The sequence below is a fragment of the Myxine glutinosa genome, chromosome 9 (genome assembly GCF_964187855.1).
Source record: "Myxine glutinosa chromosome 9, kmMyxGlut1.1, whole genome shotgun sequence".
Taxonomy (NCBI): domain Eukaryota; kingdom Metazoa; phylum Chordata; class Myxini; order Myxiniformes; family Myxinidae; genus Myxine; species Myxine glutinosa.
The window spans coordinates 100,426,638-100,447,769 of record NC_136269.1 but is presented as its reverse complement, the minus strand read 5'-3'; the positions used below and the strand labels follow the sequence as shown (position 1 = coordinate 100,447,769).

The 21,132-nt window shown below is 47.5% G+C and overlaps 1 protein-coding gene across 7 annotated transcripts in view; it reads right to left on the bottom strand.

Moving 5' to 3' along the window:
* Positions 1-21,132, bottom strand: part of LOC137435730 (uncharacterized) — a 97,945-nt gene that overhangs the window by 18,795 nt on the left and 58,018 nt on the right. For 3 of the 7 annotated variants that reach the window (XM_078784573.1, XM_078784572.1, XM_068129673.2), the window contains one exon: positions 2,364-7,098. The exons of the other annotated variants lie outside the window; for them this stretch is intronic. In XM_078784573.1, coding sequence (XP_078640699.1) covers positions 2,516-7,078 — 4,563 coding nt within the window. In that variant the 5' untranslated portion in view covers positions 7,079-7,098 and the 3' untranslated portion in view covers positions 2,364-2,515. Of the gene's footprint in view, positions 1-2,363; positions 7,099-21,132 lie in introns of those variants that run through there. 7 annotated transcript variants of the gene reach the window in all.

Genomic DNA, 21,132 nt, shown 5'->3' with positions numbered 1-21,132 from the left:
CAGGGCTTTGTTGAGGAAAAATAATTTTGTGTCAAAAGGAAATACCAGGTAGAAATACCAGTTGTAAATATATACAAAAAAACAACAACATAAAAATGTTTATCGCGCACACTTGTTTCATTAAGTTTATTTAAACTTCGACCCTCTGCTTTTTATTCATCAAATCCCCAAGCCATCTTTACACCAACATCCAATCACAACTAAGGATGACAAAACCCAGTAAGTAACAACTTTCCGAATGAAATGGGTTTGTCATTTTGTTACGTGCTCCTCCCCAAACCCCGGTCACGATGTACCTCCGAGCCCCGAGAGGAGTCACGGCAGAAAGATGTGTTATTCTGTGTGTCAAATATCAATGGTGAAACCACACCAATTGTTATCAACAAACAAGTGTTGTATTAAGGTCACACAAGAATAACAGTACAATAACAATATTAATCAAATGTACAACCAATATATCATTCCTATGATGGTACCATCAGTTTCGTACAATATAACTCACTGTGCTCCAAGTGAGCGAAAAGAACATTCCCAATGTCTCTGTCCCAGCTTCAAACCAAAGTCGATCCACGCTCCAGTGATCGTCAGAACGATGTTGTATCGAGACCATAATCCCGCTCGGTTGACAGTCACACTGCCAAAGATTGGCAAAGGTGTTCTCAAGAGGTGACTGGGAAATCACACATTCGGGTATGGATGTTCAACGGCCCACCCCACACGGCGAACTGCAAATTCCCACTCAAAATCCACATTACACATACAAACCAAGCTAACGGCTAGATGCGTTGAAATGGTTGGAGCGAGGTGAAAAACCTGGAGCGATGCGAAATCAGGCGCGAGGCAAAATGGCCAACGGTCCGTTCTCGAGACGTAACGGCACTCCAATGATTCTCTTAGGAATCAACCGCAAAACCTGTCACGCAGGTTTATCTGTCACAGCGATAACAACTCTGTCGCAGGAATCCCTTTCCCAGGAAACCACAAAGTTCGCTGGTGACCCCCGTTCACCAGCGTTTGCTCCAGACCTACAAGCAGCTCGGCTCCTTCTCCGACCTCACTTGCTCCGCCTCCTTTTTTCTCTTCTTCTTCGTCCGGTTCCCGATCCGGTTTCCGGTTTCTTTCAAAACACTAACTTTTTTTACCTTTTGAAAATAGTTATCTCTATTTCACTTAAACGATAACAATAATAGTACATGGAACCAAAAATGTTCACAGTGGATGAGAACCACAACAACGGAAGTGACGAATCCGTAACAATTTTTAGACTTGCGCCGTTATTCCATGCCTTATGCAATTATTAATTTGGGGTAAAATAGCAGAGTCGCTTGTATTCATCAAGGCATTACCTATCAAGTAACAACCAATTTAATTTCTAGCAAGGAAAAACATAATGTGCCGATCAGCATCACTGTGTTTTGCCATCAGGGCAAGATTTATATACAAGAAAGATGATGCTCCATCTTTGTGATGAACTCTATTTTGCTTCTCAATCACTGGACTGCCTTTTCCTAATGATATATTGAAGGCTGCACTTCATCTCAACATGTGGATGTCTTTTCTATAACAACATTAAATGTGACCAAAACAAAGGGGAGGGAATTACCAAAGTCATGAACCAAAACCTCGTGAGATTTTAAAGCAGTTTATCTTGAAAGTAGACAGATTTGTAAATGTGCATGGGGTGATAAATCACTGAATGTAAAGGCAAATACATGGGAGTGAGAATAACGAAAGTGATGTTATCTATCTATAATTCCAGTAATCTCTGTCTGTACGTTTGTTTGTCTGTGACCGCTGTTTCTCGACAACCACGGGTCCGATATACTTTTAACTTGCCAGGTATATTGCTGGGGACCCGAGGATGTGCCTTTTCAAGGTTTCATATTAATCGGACAATTACTTACCGAGCTATGTCCAAAAAACGATTCAACCAATCAGAGAGCAGCGAACGATCGCGTGTGCCGAACGTGGCGGGCACACTCTGCCTCGGATGGCACATTTGAGAGCGTATTCATTTATTTCACGTTTGCAAACTATGTTGGCGTTAAACTATGTTTTACAACTAATAAAAACGAATTTGCGATTCATTCGCTTTCCTGCGCGTTTGTGCACGCGATGGCGATTTCTTTACCAAACTCCGGAAGCCGTTCGCTTTGGACCAAACCATTGCATGTAAATAGAGGGGGGGGATTGTCACCACTCGCAAGCCGTTCGCTTTGGACCAAACCATTTCATGTAAATAGAGGGGGGGGGATATAATTTTAGATATAGATATAGTACGGGCATGCCCTAGTTTTAACAAAACACAAGTTAACATTACATGAGATCAAAAATGGGTTAAAAAAAATGAAACCAAGCCGAAGAAAGGAAGTCAAACAACTTCTCTGAATGTATAATCATGCTCATGTCATACAAGCATAAATGCAACCACCTGGCAGTGGCAGGTGACACTCAAAACAGAATTCATCAGCAGACAAAAAGCAACAAGGGGTATTAAAAAAGAAAATCACAGATATCACAGCAACCCGAGGAAGACTTTTTGACCATCAATTGGGTTTCTGTCACAAACTCGAACAGCCAGGGCCGCTTGTTCTTGACTTTCAAAACTAACAACTGCACGCCATGTCTGTTTAAAGATTCTTTTTTCTACTCGGATTGAATCTGAAATAATGCGATAGCCTTTAAAGAAATCCATAATATGCTGAATATTGACCGACAATGGCAGGTTGCTCATTTGAACCTTTGTTTGCCCAGAGAGCGAATTCGTATGACACACGGTTTGATGACCAGGAACCTGATTTTTAACAATTGGAGAATCACCTACAGCTTTCGCTCCCTGAAAACCTTGCCTGGGCATCAGATTCCCCTCTCCTTGCAGTTGCTCCTTTCCTTGTAGTTTTTCCTCTCCTTGCAGCTTTTTCTCTCTTTGCATTGAACTGGAGTCTGGTGGAAACCTAAGAGGCGGCCGTGAGTCAGAGCCATGCGGCGATTGAAGAGTGCAATTGACAGTCACCTGAGCAAAGTTATTTTGTTGAGAAAAGTGTGGAAGAAAATGTTGTGACATGACCAAAGGCTGTTGTGATGGGGGAGGCAACCCACTGAAACATGGTTGTGAGAAACCAAGACTTGGTCTAAACTGAGGATTTCCAGCAAAAGTAGGTTGTGGATCTACCAAAGGCAACAGCCTTTGTTGCAATGGATGGGGCTGAGCAGGACGATTTGGAGGAAGAGGAGAGGGAGGAACAGCAGGAGGATAAGGCAGGAGAAGAGGAGGAGGAGGAGGATGAAGAAAACTAAAATGTTGTTGCGGAACTACGAAAGGTGGTTGCAATGGAGGGGGCTGATGATGGGGAGAGGGAGGAATAGCAGGAGGACAAGGCAGATTTAGAGGAGGAAGAGGAGGAGGAGGACGAGAGGCAGAAGGAGAATGACGATGAGGAAAATTAAAATGTTGTTGTGGAACTACCAAAGGTGGTTGCAATGGAGGGGGTTGAGGATGGGGAGTAGGAGGAAGAAAATATGGAGGAAGAGCAGGAGGACAAGGCAGAATAAGAGGAGGAAGAGCAGGAGGGGGAGGAGAGGTCGGAGGAGGATGAGGAAAACTAAAATGTTGTTGGAAAAAAACAGAACTTTGTTGGAACTGAGAATTTCCAATAATAGAAGGGGCATGGATTCTTTGTGCTAAACAATGTGAATCAGTGCATGATACTTGAGACTGGTCACACATATAGCGTCTGTACCTAAAAAACATATTGTTTGCAATTGGAATCAGGCAAACCAGCCGACCAGCCAGTTTCCTGCTTTGAAGATGTTGAGCATCTGAAACCAGTTTTTCAGAGATGAATGCCACCAAGGCTTCACTATCATTATCTTTAGAGATTATAAGAACATCGTCCTCTGAAACTCCAAAACCTTCAAAAAAAATCTGCACTTCCTTCTTGCTGACATTTTTTGGGAGATTTTGCACAAGCAGACACTTTTTACTGAACTTCCTCAACTCATTTTCTTCGTTGATACGAAGCTCCACCATCTTCTGTCTTATCATATTATTTGAAATGGAATGAACAAAAATCTTCTGATTGCCAAGGTGCTGCCCAGTTCGACTGAGAGCATTTGAAAGATCTATATGTGTGGAAAACTCAACAAATGCTTCCATGAATGCTCCTGCATTCCTGAGATGTACTGGCTCAACTACAGATAGTTTGTTAAAGAACCACAACAATGTATCTTTATCAGTGTAACTGGGCAACCCCGTGACATGAACACAGAGCTCAAGAGGTGACTGCGATTTTTCATGAGTGGATGGGACATTCAGTCTTGTTAAATGCAACTCCTTTGAGTAAATATGGTGTGAATTTAAAGAGGAGCTTAAATACGACTGATGGGGAGAAAGGTCAGGATGGGGAGAAAGGTCAGGATGGGGAGAAAGGTCAGGATGGGGAGAAAGGTCAGGATGGGGAGAAAGGTCAGGATGGGGAGAAAGGTCAGGATGGGGAGAAAGGTCAGGATGGGGAGAAAGGTCAGGATGGGGAGAACGGTCGCGATGGGGAGAACGGTCGCGATGGGGAGAACGGTCGCGATGGGGAGAACGGTCGCGATGGGGAGAACGGTCGCGATGGGGAGAACGGTCGCGATGGGGAGAACGGTCGCGATGGGGAGAACGGTCGCGATGGGGAGAACGGTCGCGATGGGGAGAACGGTCGCGATGGGGAGAACGGTCGCGAAGTGGAGAACGGTCGCGAAGTGGAGAACGGTCGCGAAGGGGAGAACGGCCGCGAAGGGGAGAACGGTCGCGAAGGGGACAACGGTCGCGAAGGGGACAACGGTCGCGAAGTGGAGAACGGTCACCAAGTGGAGAACGGTCGCGAATTGGAGAACGGTCGCGAATTGGAGAACGGTCGCGAAGTGGAGAACGGTCGCGAAGTGGAGAACGGTCGCGAAGTGGAGAACGGTCGCGAAGTGGAGAACGGTCGCGAAGTGGAGAACGGTCGCGAAGTGGAGAACGGTCGCGAAGTGAAAAACGGTCGCGAAGTGGAGAACGGTCGCGAAGTGGAGAACGGTCGCGAAGTGGAGAACGGTCGCGAAGTGGAGAACGGTCGCGAAGTGGAGAACGGTCGCGAAGTGGGGAACGGTCGCAAAGTGGGGAACGGTCGCGAAGTGGAGAACGGTCGCGAAGTGGAGAACGGTCGCAAAGTGGGGAACGGTCGCAAAGTGGGGAACGGTCACGAAGTGGGGAACGGTAGCGAAGTGGAGAACGGTAGCGAAGTGGAGAACGGTAGCGAAGTGGAGAACAGTCACGAAGTGGAGGACGGTCACGAAGTGGAGAACGGTCGCGAAGTGGAGAACGCTCACGAAATGGAGAACGCTTACGAAATGGAGAACGCTCACGAAATGGAGAATGGCCATGATGCGATGAGCATGACTGCAATTGAGCTGATGCATTCTGAAGTGCAATGCTCCAATCATTCTCAGTTGCTGGATAAACCTCAACTTGGCACATCCCCCCACAATGGTTAATATATTTGCCTTGTTGCTGCAATCCAGCAATTGCATCACTTGGTGTTGCAAATCGTACATAAGCTGTTCCAATACAACCCCCTTCTCGATCCTTGTTTAAAATCACGCAATCCACTTGCAACTTGCCAAATAATAAATAAACATCATCTTCATCTGCATTTGATGGGAGTGCACAGACCTGGACATACAAATTATCTGCAACATCAAGGGGCAAAGAGGAACTTTCACAAGTTAATGTATCTTCTTGCTCATTCAACAATTCCCAGTCCTTTAATGTATTTACATTTCGATCATTTCTTGAACTTCGACGGCTCTCCTCTTTACAGCTCAACCGGCTTATACCATGAAGGTATTCTACCTTAACAGGAAGGAAACCCTTCAAAATTGTGTTTTCTTTCTTCCTGTTACATTCTTTCCTTTTTGGTACAACATCCTGAACACAATTTTCTCGTAATGTGCTCTCCTTGCTCATGCTACCGTGACGTTTCTTCTGGACATCTTCACCCACCCTGCGACAATCTGCAGGCAATGATGGTGCTTGAGCGAATGCACCCTCCATGCAAGGCTTCTCAGTTTCTGTTCCTTTCAAATCTTTTAGAATAATTGACTTGAGGGAAAGTTTTAAGTTTAAATTTGAAGACATTTTAAGAGCCTGTAGGTTAGACATGCTGCTAGATTCATCACAATTAGTACTTTTAAACTCTCGAGCTGGGTAATTCATTGTAGAATAACATTTTTCAAGATTAATTACATTTTGTCTGCTTGTTACAAGACTTCCCTGGTGATGGACATTATCCCCAGAAGCTTTCACATCATTTTCCCAAAGGTTATTCAAAATCCCTCTGTCCCCAGGTGAATATAATCTTTCACTGTTTTTTGACCATGCCGATGTCAATCCAGGCAAAGTTGAACAAACACCATCCACTCCAGGATGACCAAGTCTTTTAGAACTTGTATTCAAGTCCTGATCCTTGTATCCAGTTGGTGTCAGATTTCCATGTTGTGCTGTTTCCAGTGGGAAAACTTCATGCAGCTTGCGGCCCTGCTGTAGCATCCTCTGTTGGTTGGGAACCTGTTCTCGAGTTTCCAGTGAAGATGTAGACCATGGAGGCGTAAATGGGATGTCATTTCTTGGTAATACCATTGGACCGGAGTTATGTGCATCTGCCAATTGTCCAATAGGCAAATGATGCTCACCAGAAAAATAGACATTACGGGAAATGGCTGGAAGTATCCTTGGGTTATCTTTCTCATCACTCCAGGTTGTCCTTGTCTTTGACAAACCTCCATCAGAACATGAATGACTCTGCTTAATGGCACTCAGCATCTGAGACTTGCTGCTAAGAAGCAGCTGGACCTTCGATCCCATTATCCTGCCTCCGCTTCGCTCCATGGCAAGGCATGCATCCTCATCCTTCTCAAAAGCGATGTATGCCTCTCCAAGCTTCCCTCCAATTATGTGCACTCCTCCATTTGGGACAGCAAGACCCGTAAATAAATGGCGGATATCCATTGGGCCTGACGCATCAGGCAGTCCTTCCATGCGAATGACCACCGCCATTGTAGAGAACTCCGTCGATACTTGATTGTACACGTGTGCACCCGAAAAACATGCACACACGAGCAAACACAGATGGGGGATCGGGACACAAGCGGAGAGGAAATATCAATGAGGCAATCCATAAAAAGTTATTAGTGTTGGTATCCATTATTAATATCCATTAATATTCACAATATCCAATGATGCCACCCAAACATTTTTCATAATACCTTGGAAAGGGGGAAAAAGTAAAAAATAACAAAAGGACTCATAATTGAACCAATTGCTGTAAATGGAAGTCAACAGCAAAAGGACATCACTACCATGTGACAAACTTGTTCTTTGCACAAGTGAAAGCCTTTCTCATATCTCAAGTCATCTTCACTTCAACGCCAAAACTAGCGCGTATTATAATTGACTACTTTTTCTTGTATTTTTTTTTTCTTTCAATACAACAGCTTCATCAACTAACATGCACATCAAGCTTACAATAGGGGAATACCGTATCAACATTATGCAGACAAATCACAAAAGGGGGCAGGTACAAGTTGAAATTAAATTTCAGGAAAAATAAAAAGACAGGAAGGTTAGGGAGACATAAAAGTAAAGTGGAAGGAAGGAAATGCAACAAACACATGGCAGGAAGAGAATAACAAAAATTCAACATTTTGAGTACGTGGAGAATTTATCATTAATCCTTGGTCTAACACACAAAGAAAAAGAAAAAATTGTGGTCATCTTTAAATTTAAAGACTCTCATAAAAGTATGAAATAGAGATATCGTTTTGTCAGTCATTAACTTCCTACATCACATTTAATTTGGGACTTACTGATCCATCAGTCATAACAATATTTAAGATGCCATAAGATCACCATGAACATCGCTGTTCATCTAAGTACTCCTTCCCTCCCTCCACAACTTTATCCATTTATGAATTTCAATTCAAATACCCTTTTATGAAAGTCGTTTAACAGCATTGCTCGGTCCCATAGTGCCTCAGTTAACAACAATATTTCTCATTGAATGGTTAAACTTCATGTCCATTTGTATTTATAATTTTTTATTTTTTCATAAAATAAATAAAATTTACAAAGGCAACTTTTCTCAGCGAATAATGATTGAAAACTGTATAAAAAGGAGAGGAATGAGCAGGAAGGGGTTCATCACATAAAAGGCAGGATGGCCGAAAGGTACACACACCCGCGTCTAAGTTGGCTCATCTGGGCTTGAATCCTAAACCAACTATAAACTGTCATCCTGCTGTTTTACAGGCAGGGTGATTCATCAATATGTGTGCCATCCCGTGGACGTTAAACGGGTGTCCCTTCTGCCAGCATTAGTTGGTGGACGTTAAATATCTCACGGTGTCGTTCGCGAAGAGTAGGAGAGCTATTGTCGACACTATTATCCAAGTACATTGCATACTTATAACTTCCTTCGAATGTTTAATGGGGTGAAAACCCCACCGCAAAAAAGAAAATAACCAAGTTTTTGCTGTACGTATCTTGTATATTACAAAACCTAATGAAGCTGCATGCGTAGGAAGCCTTCAAACCTATTGGTTGGACAGCTGGCTTAACTCCACCCACACAATCGTCAGGAAGGAAAATCATGCGTTTGCCATGTTCGTTTTCTGATGAGTATAAATTGTCTTTCAAAGTCTCAAAGTCACAATTGAACTAGATTGGCACTCAAGAGAGCACACACCTCAGGTAGGCTCAACAAGTTAGGTTTTGTATCCCACCGATGGGCCAGATGTGGATCCGTACCTGAAACAAAATCGAATCGATTCGTCCTTGTCACACACCCAACCTGTCCACAACTTTTTGAGATATCATGCTATATAATTGCTTACAGCCCCATAACCAATGGTAAAGAATCACTTATAAAATTCTCTGATCCAGATCCGCATCCGGAACTTCACCTAAATCTAATCATTTTGTCCTTGTGACATAGCCAACTTCTCCACAAAATTTCGTCCGAATACATCAACAACGTTTTGAGATATCTTATTCACAGACAAATAAACAAACAAACAGACAGAGCTGAAAAGATAACCTCAATCCACCTTTGGTGGCAGAGATAATAATCTGAGCTGCATAAGTATTATTATACATGCACGTAAGCAGTAGGCATATTTTTGCTTCATGTACTCATTTTGTCAGGTGTTTTGGTTTCCTGGTCCGGGCATCACTTCCACGCAGGACACTCAAATGGCACATTCATCCCAGTAAGCTGGGACTCATTTCGCCGACCTCATAAGGATGACAGGCTGCATCAACCACACATGGTGTTAATTCCACAAACAACCGGGATTTTAACTCAGGACCCTAGAATCCGATGCCAACAGCCTAACTGTTAAGCCATTATAATATGTCTGCAATATAATTATAATAAAACACGAGTGTCTGTCCGTCCCGAAACGAATCCCTCAGTTTTGGGGCGAGCTCCACCAAACCTTCTGTGGAATGTGTTGGAGTCCCAGTGGATGTTGTAAGGTAGGTAGGAGCATTCATAAGTTCCTCAATAAAATTATGATTTTGAAATTGACTTGATATGGAGATGCTCCCGAATCCGGAAGTGAACAGATGACGACAATGGGCTGGTTTGATAATATCTCGATGCAATCGTGGTTCAACACAGCATTTTGCTATCGTATTAATGTATTGTTACGGTTTTCCACTGCCCTTCTTACCCTTACCAAGGGGGGATTAAGCCCCTTGTTCTATCTGGGCCTGGGGTAACCGAGAGACTTGAAACGCCTCTTCTGGGCAAACGCTTGGTCGGGTTTCGGGACCAAGTCTCGCTCGTACCTAAATACCTGCGCCGCCACAGAAGCGGGGAACCAAGCCTCGCACGAGCCACGTGTAATTTGAGTACACCGAGCGGATTGCGTACCACGTGGTCCGTGCAGTCACTGTTGATATTGGACCCCAATTAGAGCGGTTCTATTCGTACCACGCTTAGTCAATGATGGAAATCACAAGAACAATCGAATGGAAGGAAGAACACAGGTTTAATTATTATTCCCAATATTATGTACAATGATCGGTAGAAGCAGAGACACAGAGCAGCACTTAATCAGTCTTATCCTTATTCCCAGACTCGGGCCCGTTCACACTCACACAGGGAATTGCAGGCAGGATGATGCTCAGGCCAAACGCGCCGACTTGGTCATCCAGGAACGGCCCCGTCCGGCTCCCCTCGGTCACAGCACATCCCGCGATGATGGCAAGCAGGCAGTGGAAGGATCCTCGTAGCGCGTCTCCCGAACAAAGGGCAGCGCCAACTGCTCGACTCGATGCCCGACTCCACTTACTGCTCCTGGTGGCTTTGCGCAACGGCTTATATCTGCCACGCCCTGAGCCTTCTCGAACGTTCCAACCACGCCCTGTGACGCAGGGCTGCAGCCACACCCTCTGAGCCCTGATTGGCGGCTCGCGCTTACCGTCAGCTTCTTTGCCGCCCTCATTCAGTCCCGACCCGACCCTCCAGGCCGGCCTCGTGTTAATTCGTGCCAAAAAGCCAAAGGCAGCATGAAGAGGCGTAAGAGGCATGAGGCAATGGAGGCCGGATAAGGCAATGGAAGTATGAACAGGACCTATTCTCCTTACTCTACTCAACACAAAACTAACACAGGAAAAGGACTATTCTCACACACACGATGAAATAACTGAACTATCGTGAGGCTACGTGTTGTTGTGTGACTGACTATGAGGGGGGAAATTTAACCTTTATTATGCAAAACTCAAAAACCGCAACAGTATGATTGGAATGATGCTGTTTTGAATGAAAATAGAGATATCGAGTTTAAATATGATTGAGGAAATGACGTGAGGGTTTCCACTTGCTAATCGTGACATTTGCGGATTCGCCATTGACTGGGTGTAGAATCATTCAGACAGGGTATGTTTTTTATGCAAGTCCTTCACGAACCTGCTGTCAATGCCTGACGTTCGATTGAAGGAGGCACAGGAATGTGGAATTTATTGGTTCCATGGTTTAGCATTTACCGTTTCCACATTGTGTGTTTGCTTTTGGCTTCCCACCTGTGCACTGCAAGGGTACCTCGTATGTTATATATGTTTTTTATATATGTTTTTTATATATATATATATTGTTACGGGCCCCCCCCCCCCCCTTTCCTCTGGTCTCGGTGGACCTCCGAACCCCGAGAGGGTCCCCGGCAGAAAGATGTGTTACCCTGGTTGAAACCCAGCAAACAAGCGTTACGCCTAGGTCCCCCGTCGGTGAAGTGATGTGAGTTGACAAAGTGGAAGACGCAGAAAACATGCCATGATATGATATTTCGCTCAAGGTTCAGACATACATGGAAGCGGCCATCTTGGATTTTGACGTGGCGACCCAATTTTCAATGGCGTTCTTCCTTATGCCTAGATACACCCACACACAAGATTAGAAGTTGGTACTTCGCTTATTTTTCAAGATACTCCGCTCACAAGGTTCAGACATACATGGCGGCGGCCATCTTGGATTTTGACGCGGCGACCCAATTTTCAATAGCCTTCTTCCTTGTGCCTAGATACACCCAAACACCAGATTAGAAGTTGGTACTTTGCTTATTTTTCAAGATATTTCACTCACAAAGTTCAGACATATATATGGTGGCGGCCATCTTGGATTTTGACGTGGCGACCCAATTTTCAATAGCGTTCTTCCTTATGCCGAGATACACTTACACACCAAATTAGAAGTTGGTACTTCGCGTATTTTTCAAGATATTCATCTCACAAGGTTCAGACATACATGGCGGCGGCCATCTTGGATTTTGACGTGGCGACCCAATTTTAAACAGCGTTCTTCCTTGTGCCTAGATACAGCCACACACCAGATTAGAAGTTGGTACTTCGCTTATTTTTCGAGATATTTCGCTCACAAGGTTCAGACATATATATGGTGGCGGCCATCTTGGATTTTGACGTGTCGACCCAATTTTCAATAGCGTTCTTCCTTATGCCGAGATACACCCACACACCAAATTAGAAGTTGGTACTTCGCTTATTTTTCAAGATATTCATCTCACAAGGTTCAGACATACATGGCGGCGGCCATCTTGGATTTTGACGTGGCGACCCAATTTTCAATAGCGTTCTTCCTGATGCCGAGATACACCCACACACCAAATTAGAAGTTGGTATTTCGCTTATTTTTCAAGATATTCATCTCACAAGGTTCAGACATACATGGCGGCGGCCATCTTGGATTTTGACGTGGCGACCCAATTTTCAATAGCGTTCTTCCTTGTGCCAAGATACACCCACAAGCCAGATTAGAAGTTGGTACTTCGCTTATTTTTCGCGATATTTCGCTCACAAGGTTCAGACATATATATGGTGGTGGCCATCTTGTATTTTGACGTGGCGACCCAATTTTCAATAGCGTTCTTCCTTATGCCGATATACACCCACACACCAAATTAGACGTTGGTACTTCACTTATTTTTCAAGATATTCATCTCACAAGGTTCAGACATACATGGCATCAGACATACATGGCGGCGGCCATCTTGGATTTTGACGTGGTTTGCACCCACACACCAAATTTGAATGTGGTCCTTCGCTAACGCACGCACGCACGCCTGCACGCAAACACGCACGTACACACGGACGGACGGACACACGGACGGAGGGGAAAGCCATAGTACCCCTTTCGCTACGCTGTGCGATGGGGGACAATAACGTCCCTCAATGGAACCAGCAAATGAAACAGCCGAACCAATGATGCAACCACACCAAGTTATAAACAAACCATACTATCTATCTATAATTCCACTAATCTCTGTCTGTGTGTGTGTGTGTGTGTATGCGACCGCTGTTTCTCGACAACTACCGGTCCGATATACTTGAAACTTGCCAGGTATATTGCTGGGGACCCGAGGATGTGCCTTTTCAAGGTTTCATATTAGTCGGACAAGTAGTTACCGAGCTATGTCCAAAAAACGATTCAACCAATCAGAGAGCAGCGAGCTATCACGTGTGCCGAACGTGCCGAACAGACTCTGCCTCGGACGGCACATTTGAGAGCGTATTCATTTATTTCACGTTGGCAAACTATGTTGGCGTTAAACTATGTTTTAAAACTAATTAAAACTACTTTGCGATTCATCGTAACTGCGATTCGTAACTGCCGTTCGCTTTGGCTTTGCGAATGGACCAAACCATTTCATGTAAATAGGGGGGGGGGGGGGATTGTCACCGTACTCGCAAGCCGTTCGCTTTGGACCAAACCATTTCATGTAAATAGAGGGGGGGGATATAATTTTAGATATAGATATAGTACGGGCATGCCCTAGTATTATAAATCACACACAAAGAGCCATCCAGCAATGGGGCAATCGCCCCTACTTTCAAATCTTACGATAATATCCTTGTCAAGCCCCTTAACCCCACTCACGGCACCTCCCCCAATGTCTCTGCTCTCCTCCAAGGCGAAGTCCCAATGTCTCGGTGCGCTCCCGCGATCGGGGAGTCAATGAGGCGTGGACGAGCGAGACGACCCCGAGGTCACGTGCTCAGCAACACAGCGGTGGCGAGGAACCTCACAAAGATGCGCTGCGACGTACACGTTGCGGTTCAACCCGCGAGCCTCCGTATAATTCTCACGTGTCCCTTTCTGGCACAGCCGTTCCCGGCAATCCACCAGGGAATAATGTCCAGCCGACACGACGAAAGCCGGTTCACGGGCGGGTGCTCGCGTGGCCAAGATGGCGGACGGCTTTCGCTCCAACCCGGCTTCTCAAGGCCTGGATCCTCCGGAACCTCAAGGAGAATACCCGACGACACCGGCTCCACGCACTCCGGCGATATTTCTTATCGACCGAACTTCCCTTCAAGGACGCAAAGTTCCCTCGCCCAGTACGTCGAACGCTCGGCCCGGAGCTTCAACCACCACGTCTTTTTCCTTCGCTCCACCTCTTCCGGTCTCGATCCGGATTTCCGGCCACATTTTACCAGGAGCGCTTTTAAATCTTTCACTCACAGCAACCCTTTCCCTTAAGTCACAATAAGCATACCGTCTGGAATACTTCGAACCAGCAACAATACTCATAACAACAATCATTAAGGCCGAGCCCGTAACTATATATTGTTGCGGATATGGGACTTGGCCTCAATATCCGCTTGTAAATACTCCCCTATTTCCCCAATACTCCCCAACTATCCCCAATCCCCCATTCCCTAGTCCCATTGCCTGTAAATAACACTCTGTAGAACCGACCTTCCCCTTTTTCCCCCATTAAATGTCATGCCCAGGTCCACCGCATCTCACGTAGACAACTTTCGGACATCTTGCTAGTTATTCTTAGTCTATGTCAGTTAAGGACTCGTTTCCATTAATTCTGACTCTTCGTTGCACCAGAATGTGATTATATGGCACCAGTAGTGAGTTTAGGACCTTCCAAAACCTCCTCCCATCTTCTTCCCCAAACAACAACTACAACAACAACTACAACAACTACAACAACGGCGCGCGCGGGGGGAGTGTGCGTCCTCACACCGGCTCGGTTAGCCGCCATTGACCATGCGCTCCGACGGGGTTACCACGAAGGGGCTCCTTGTCAGCCCCTCGTCAAGGGCGGAGCCGGTAACCCCCCCGCACGCACCCAATGAGAAGCAACGGGCCGATTCCATATGGGGCGGAGCTAACGAGCCGAGGGCGTGTCACTCCCCGCCGGATATACGCGGCCACATACCGGACGTGACGTCAGATGCGCCCCGAGCTTGAAGAGGAAAGAACAAGTCGCGACCTTCCAGCGCTGAGAGCGACTTCCCCGCATCTCTAGACCGGACCGGGTCGATCCTGCCCTGAGCCCAGGTGCACCTGGAGCCATCGATTCTGCCTTTCCTTGCCATCAATCCCCGTGTGAGTCAGTTTTTGTCCTGTTTATCTGTCGTCTGTCAGGGAATAAGATAAGTGTGTCTAAGTGCCTGTCTTTCTATGCTGTCCCTCTTGTAGTTGTAATCTGACCTTCCGCCCTAATATAACCTCCTCCGGAGGTCTTGAGAACTGAACCCTTGGTGTCGTGTCATTTTAATCCCAGCCGTTGTGTCCTTTTCCTTCATTGACCTAGCATAGCGCGACTCGGACAAGGTTCGAGTATAATCGGGTAACTTGTGCGGACACGGCGGCCATTCCGCTCGGCCCACCATAACATCAAAGTCGTGTCTGTAACAATTGGTGTCAGGAGTGTCGGATTCGAACCTGGGACTAAATTTATTAGGCCCAAATTTTGGAACACCAATTGTACCACTAGGGTAACAATTGGTGTTGGAAGGTAGAATTCGACTCGGAGCGCGTTTCCCGCTCGAAATTATAACGGCGAAATTTGAATTTGTTTTACGAAAATAAAAACCCGAATTTTGAAAGTCGCGCTATGGCGGATCAAGACAGCTGGGTTCCGGTAGAGGAGAGTGAGGCAGGGTCGGTCCAGGACCAAATTGAGGGACGTGAGGAGAGCGAAGCAGCGAGGGTAGCAGGCGCGCAAAATGGCGCCTCGCTGGTCACCGCGCCCGCGACCGTGGCAGCGCCCCTGGTGGATTCGAACCTTTTCCTCCTGCAAATGAGGGCCCTTATGGAACAAATGGGTGAGCGATTGGAGGGCCAAATGGGGGTAATGAGGGACGAAGCGAGGGCTCGGAGTGAGCAATTGGGGGTAATGGGAAACCAAATGGGGGTAATGGGAAACCAAATGGGGGTAATGAGGGACGAAGCGAGGGGTACTGGTGAGGGATTAGACAATAATTTTAAGGGATTAGACAATAATTTTAAGGGATTAGACAAGAAATTTGGGAAATTAGACGATAGATTAGGGGAAATACAGGAGGGGTTAATGGGGGTAGAAAACAGAATGGCCGCTCAAGAGAATCAAATGGAAGGGATGCAAAAGGGTTTAGAGGGGTTAGAAAACAGTATGGAAGGCAAATTGAGGGACATGAGGGACCAAGCGGAAAGGGAAGTTAAACAAATGGGGCAGCAGATAGAGGGGGTCAGAATGGGGGTAGAAACCAAACTGGATGCTCACAGGGAGGAAATGGAGCAGATGAGGGTGGCATCTGGGCAGGAGATGCAAGTGATGGGAGAGGAGATCAGAAGCGGAGTGAGTGAGGAGGTCGGAGGGGTGCGCGAGGAGGTGAGGCACTGTAAGGAGCACATGGAGAAGGAGGTGAGAAAGGGGACTGTAAAGTTACAAGGGGGCATAGAGGACCTGACGCAGGAGGTGGAGCAGCTGACGGTGGGACAGACGGAGTTAGTGGAGCAGGTTCAAAGGAACACTGCGGTATTAGGAGGTTTAAAAGCGACACAGAAAGAACTAAAAGATGACTTGGTAGCGACGAAGAGGGAATGTCAGATGGTACGTGAGGGACTGACAACGAGGCTGGACGAGGTGACAGAGGTAATGAAGACGAAGGACCGGCAGGTGAGGACGCACATGGAAACGGTCAAGGTAGCCTTGGAGGACGAGCTTGAGGAGACGTACCGGGGAATAAAAGAGGTGAAGCAGAAATTAGAAGAAGTGGAAGAAGGGATGAGCGAAATTAAGAAGCGACGGAGAGGGGATAAGAAAGAGATAAAAGAATTGGTCCAAAGTCTGTGTTTGGATCGTGATGATGTGCTCATTAACCGGATGAGGGATTCGCAGGTGATGGAGGAGAAGCGAAGAGGAAGAGGACCTGGTGTAAGTGGTGACCAATATGGTCGTGCGTATGATGTGCCAGGTGATTTAATGAGCTTGGGGGTCGAGATGGACCCGGGTGTTCGTGAGAGGCCGTTGGTGAAGTGTGCGACAGGTCTGGTGTGCGAAAGAGGAGGTGTGCGAGAAAGTCCGACTCTGGGGTGTGTGAGGAAAAAGTGCGTGCCAAGGAGTGAGGGTGCTGGCGAGAGTGAGTCGGTCGTAGCGCGTGTGCGAGGGAGCACATGGAAGCGCGGTGTGGTAAGTGTTACAGAGGGTGTGACGGGAGAGTGTGCGCAAGGGTGTGCGCGAGAAAGGTGTGTGACGGACAGGTGCATGGGGAAAGAGTGCGCTGTCAAAGGCAAGGAAGAATGCACACCTGTGGTGAGTGTTACAGAGGGTGTGACGGGAGAGTGTGCGCAAGGGTGTGCGCGAGAGAGGTGTGTAACGGACAGGTGCATGAGGAAAGAGTGCGCTGTCGGGAGTAAGGGCGAGTGCGTTGTCAAGAGTGGTGGTGAGAGGAGTAAGAGTGACACGGAGCGTGAGTTGGTTGTGACAGGTGAGAAAGGAAGCACACCTGGAATGGTAGAGCGTGAGTGGGAATGCACGCTGGAGTTGGTGGTGCGGCACGTGGTTGGGTGTGCGAATGAGAGCACACCTGTGATTGTCACAGAGGAGGTGACAGAGGAGGGGGAGCGAAGAGGTGTGTTGGTGAGGTGTGCGACTAACGAATGTGTGCCAAAGTGTTCGGTGGTCAGGTGTGTGACCAAGGCTGTGAGTGGAATGAGAGTACCTGGGTGTGTAAGGAAAGGTACGAGGAGCATGGGCACGGCTGGATGTGTGAGCAAGGAACGGGCTGCGGGGTGTAAGCGTCCAGGTGAAGCATCGACGTTAGACGGGGTAGAGTTTAGAACGACTTATAGCCGAATCGGGCCCTCGGTGCGTGCTGGGCCTCGCGTTGAACGGCCGCGTCCGTGCTCCACTAGGCGGAGCGGGCAGCCCGATAGAAAGGGTCGTCATGGCGACCACTTTTTGTTGAGGCAGTCCGGCAGGTCGAGATCGGGACATTGGATGGCTCCACGCCGAGATGGTGCGTGGGATCTCGGCCCGGGTAAGCCCCCGTCCCTGCACCGAGTGCCGGACGCATCCAGCCGCTGGCACAGAACAACCCGCATTCATGGCTTGGCTTTACGAAGCCGGGCTTTGGACAGGAATTGGCGCACCGAGAGGCATTAGTGAGTAGACTGGGTGATGAGGTTAGTGTTTTGGCCCCGAAATTAGAGAAAACCAAAATTTGATGATTGGCAAGGGATTGGCAGTAGTGATTGGCAGATGATGAGTAGGATTGGCAAATTTTTGATTTGTTGAAATTGGATGTGCAAAATTGGTAGTGAGCGATGGGCCCGGTGGGTAAGGGTGGCATCCCTGCCACCCTTCCCATATGGGGGCAAAGGAGCAATAGCTTATGGGGTTGATGGCAGTGAAAACTAGCCCGGGTGGGTTAGGTTATATGATAGGGCCCTAGAAGATGACAGTAGGTAACGTTAAGGTTAGTTAGTGACTGATACCTGTAGTGGGGACGCAGGTAGATTAGTGTGGATGATAATGACGTGGGAGCGCAATAGTTTAAAGGGACGACTGGGAAGCGCAAGTTTCAGAGGGGAGTAGTTAGCTGAGATGATGCCGTGTGTGTGAGAATTGAACAGGTGTGCAACTGGACAGGTGTGTGGAGCAGTGTATGAGTAGTGAGTGTTGTGGATCAGCGCGAATGCGCTTGGGGAGAGAAGGGTGCAGGTGGCACCAGGTGTGAGAGCACAGGTGTGCAGGTACAGGTGTGTGGAGAGAGTTGGAGTAAGTGGTACGGAGTGGTGTGCATGGTGCGAAGGTGTGGATGGGGGAAGAGTGGACCCCTTTCACGAGTACCCGGGGCGGGTAGTGTAAGTGTTAGATAGAGGGTATAGGTAAATTGTGGTTGGATATTGGCATTTGTGGTGCGGTTGCAGAATGGTATTGTGGATGGGTGCATTAGTGTTGTGGAAATGGCTGGGCGTGTAGCCTGTTAGTGTGTGTAGTTGGTTGGGCACTCCACCACTGTGAGGATGTCGGCCAGGTGAGGCCGCAGGTGGGCTCTGGGAGCCGGTAGTTGTGAGTGGGTGCCTGAGGATCCCGGGTGTGGATCGGGCAGCCCAGTGCCAGAGAGGGCACCGAGTGGGGAGAGCGCCAGAGGGCCTTCCCCAGGTAGTTAGGTTAGGGTAAGGAGCAGGTAAGCTCGGAGGCAACTGCAGTGGTGGAGGTGTGCAGGTGGGTAGACCCACTGGGAGAGGTACACGCCACAGCCCAGAAATTGTGCGAGGGCACCGGGAGATGAATCGGGGGAGTGAGACCCCAAATTGAAAAGCACCACAGTTTGGCCAATGGGAATTGGTTTTTAGAACCCATAGTGTAAGAGGGCCAATGGTTTGGCCGGAGAAAGACCCCGGGTAGTGTAAAGTTGTTAAAGTCATTTAGGAAATAGTTAGGATTGATGAACCTGTCGCACCATACGCAGCCACTTACCTGTGGTGATGATGACTCCACACCTGTGTTTTCTTTGTTTTGTTGCAGGAAATGAGAATTGCTGTGAGGATTTGTGAGACGCATCACGACGTGGATGAGACATTGGGGTGATTCCATCTCTCCCTCCTTAGGAGGGACTGATGATGAATTGGTGATGGCAAATTTTGATGTTGAGTTGGAGATGGCAAATTTTGATGAGAGTTGAAAATGGCAAATTTGATTGGTTAGGAGGGAGAGAAGACGAATTTGGTTTATGGGAGGAACGGGGAAGACAGTAGGGACGTTTGTTGATTGGTAAAGTAGATGTTTATGGGTAGTGTTGTGTTTTGTGGATACAGTAAGGGGTAAGGGAGGGGCCATGTAGGTTACCTGGTGGGGGGGGGCGTACGGTAGGAACGTACCTGTCTCACCTGGTTCCCATGTGCCCCCAGTGTGCATTACCTTGCATTGCGTGCACTTTTGCGCCCTTACCACCTTACTCACTTGTCTGCTTCTTTTGTCTCCCACCTCCGAGGATCTGGCTTTGGGGTAGAGAGAGAGGAGAGAGAGGTGCTGGCTTCGCAGTTGTGGGCCTGCACTTTCGCTGCTTGCTGCCTGGATCGATACACCATATGGACCGCAATGGTTGTGGCCACCCACCATGGACCGCAGTTCTTATGCGGCCAAGCACCACCCATGGAAGGACCTATGGGTCAACGTGGCACCTATGCCAAACAGGTGAACCACTAATAGTTGGCACCCCGACGGCCACAATAAGGAAATGGACGCGGTTGGCGCCTTTCTTTATTTTTGAAAGAAGCCAGAAGGCCACGTGCACCACACGAAGAGCAAGAGACACCTGCAGGGTTAGGGGTTGTTGAATTTATTTTTATTCATTGAACAATGGTGGTGCACCGGATGGTGCTGACTGTGTGATGGGGTGGTGCTTTTGGTGCTGGGAAGGGGTGCTCTGCACATTATTAAAGGCCGTAAGGCCACAGAGCACTCGTGGGTTGGTGTATCGATGCTGGCATGCGTGCTCTCTCTATGCATAACATCTGCATGTGTTCCTCCAAAACAGGTCCTGGATCGTAGTGTAAATATCAGCGTAGTCTTGTGTAAATAATGCTCCCTACCGGCTGTATGTTTAGTTTGCGAATTCTTTCCGGATTCGGTTATCCTGTGGGTGTGTTTCTGTGAGGAGAAGGGTGCAACGTCGCAGGGGGACATATTTACTCATTTGTGAATATCTGTAAAACTGTCGCACTCAGGGTAGTTAATAGTAGAGGGAACTACATCTGCGTGCCACACTAAAGTAGGTAAAAATTTATCGGGTCGGGACGCCCCGAGGGTAGAGAAGGGTGCAATGTTGCGGATATGGGACTTGGCCTCAATATCCGCTTGTAAATACTCCCCTATTTCCCCAATACTCCCCAACTATCCCCAATCCCCCATTCCCTAGTCCCATTGCCTGTAAATAACACTCTGTAGAACCGACCTTCCCCTTTTTCCCCCATTAAATGTCGTGCCCAGGTCCACCGCATCTCACGTAGACAACTTTCGGACATCTTGCTAGTTATTCTTAGTCTATGTCAGTTAAGGACTCGTTTCCATTAATTCTGACTCTTCGTTGCACCAGAATGTGATTATATGGCACCAGTAGTGAGTTTAGGACCTTCCCAAACCTCCTCCCATCTTCTTCCCCAAACAACAACTACAACAGCAACTACAACAACAACTACAACAACGGCGCGCGCGGGGGGAGTGTGCGTCCTCACACCGGCTCGGTTAGCCGCCATTGACCATGCGCTCCGACGGGGTTACCACGAAGGGGCTCCTTGTCAGCCCCTC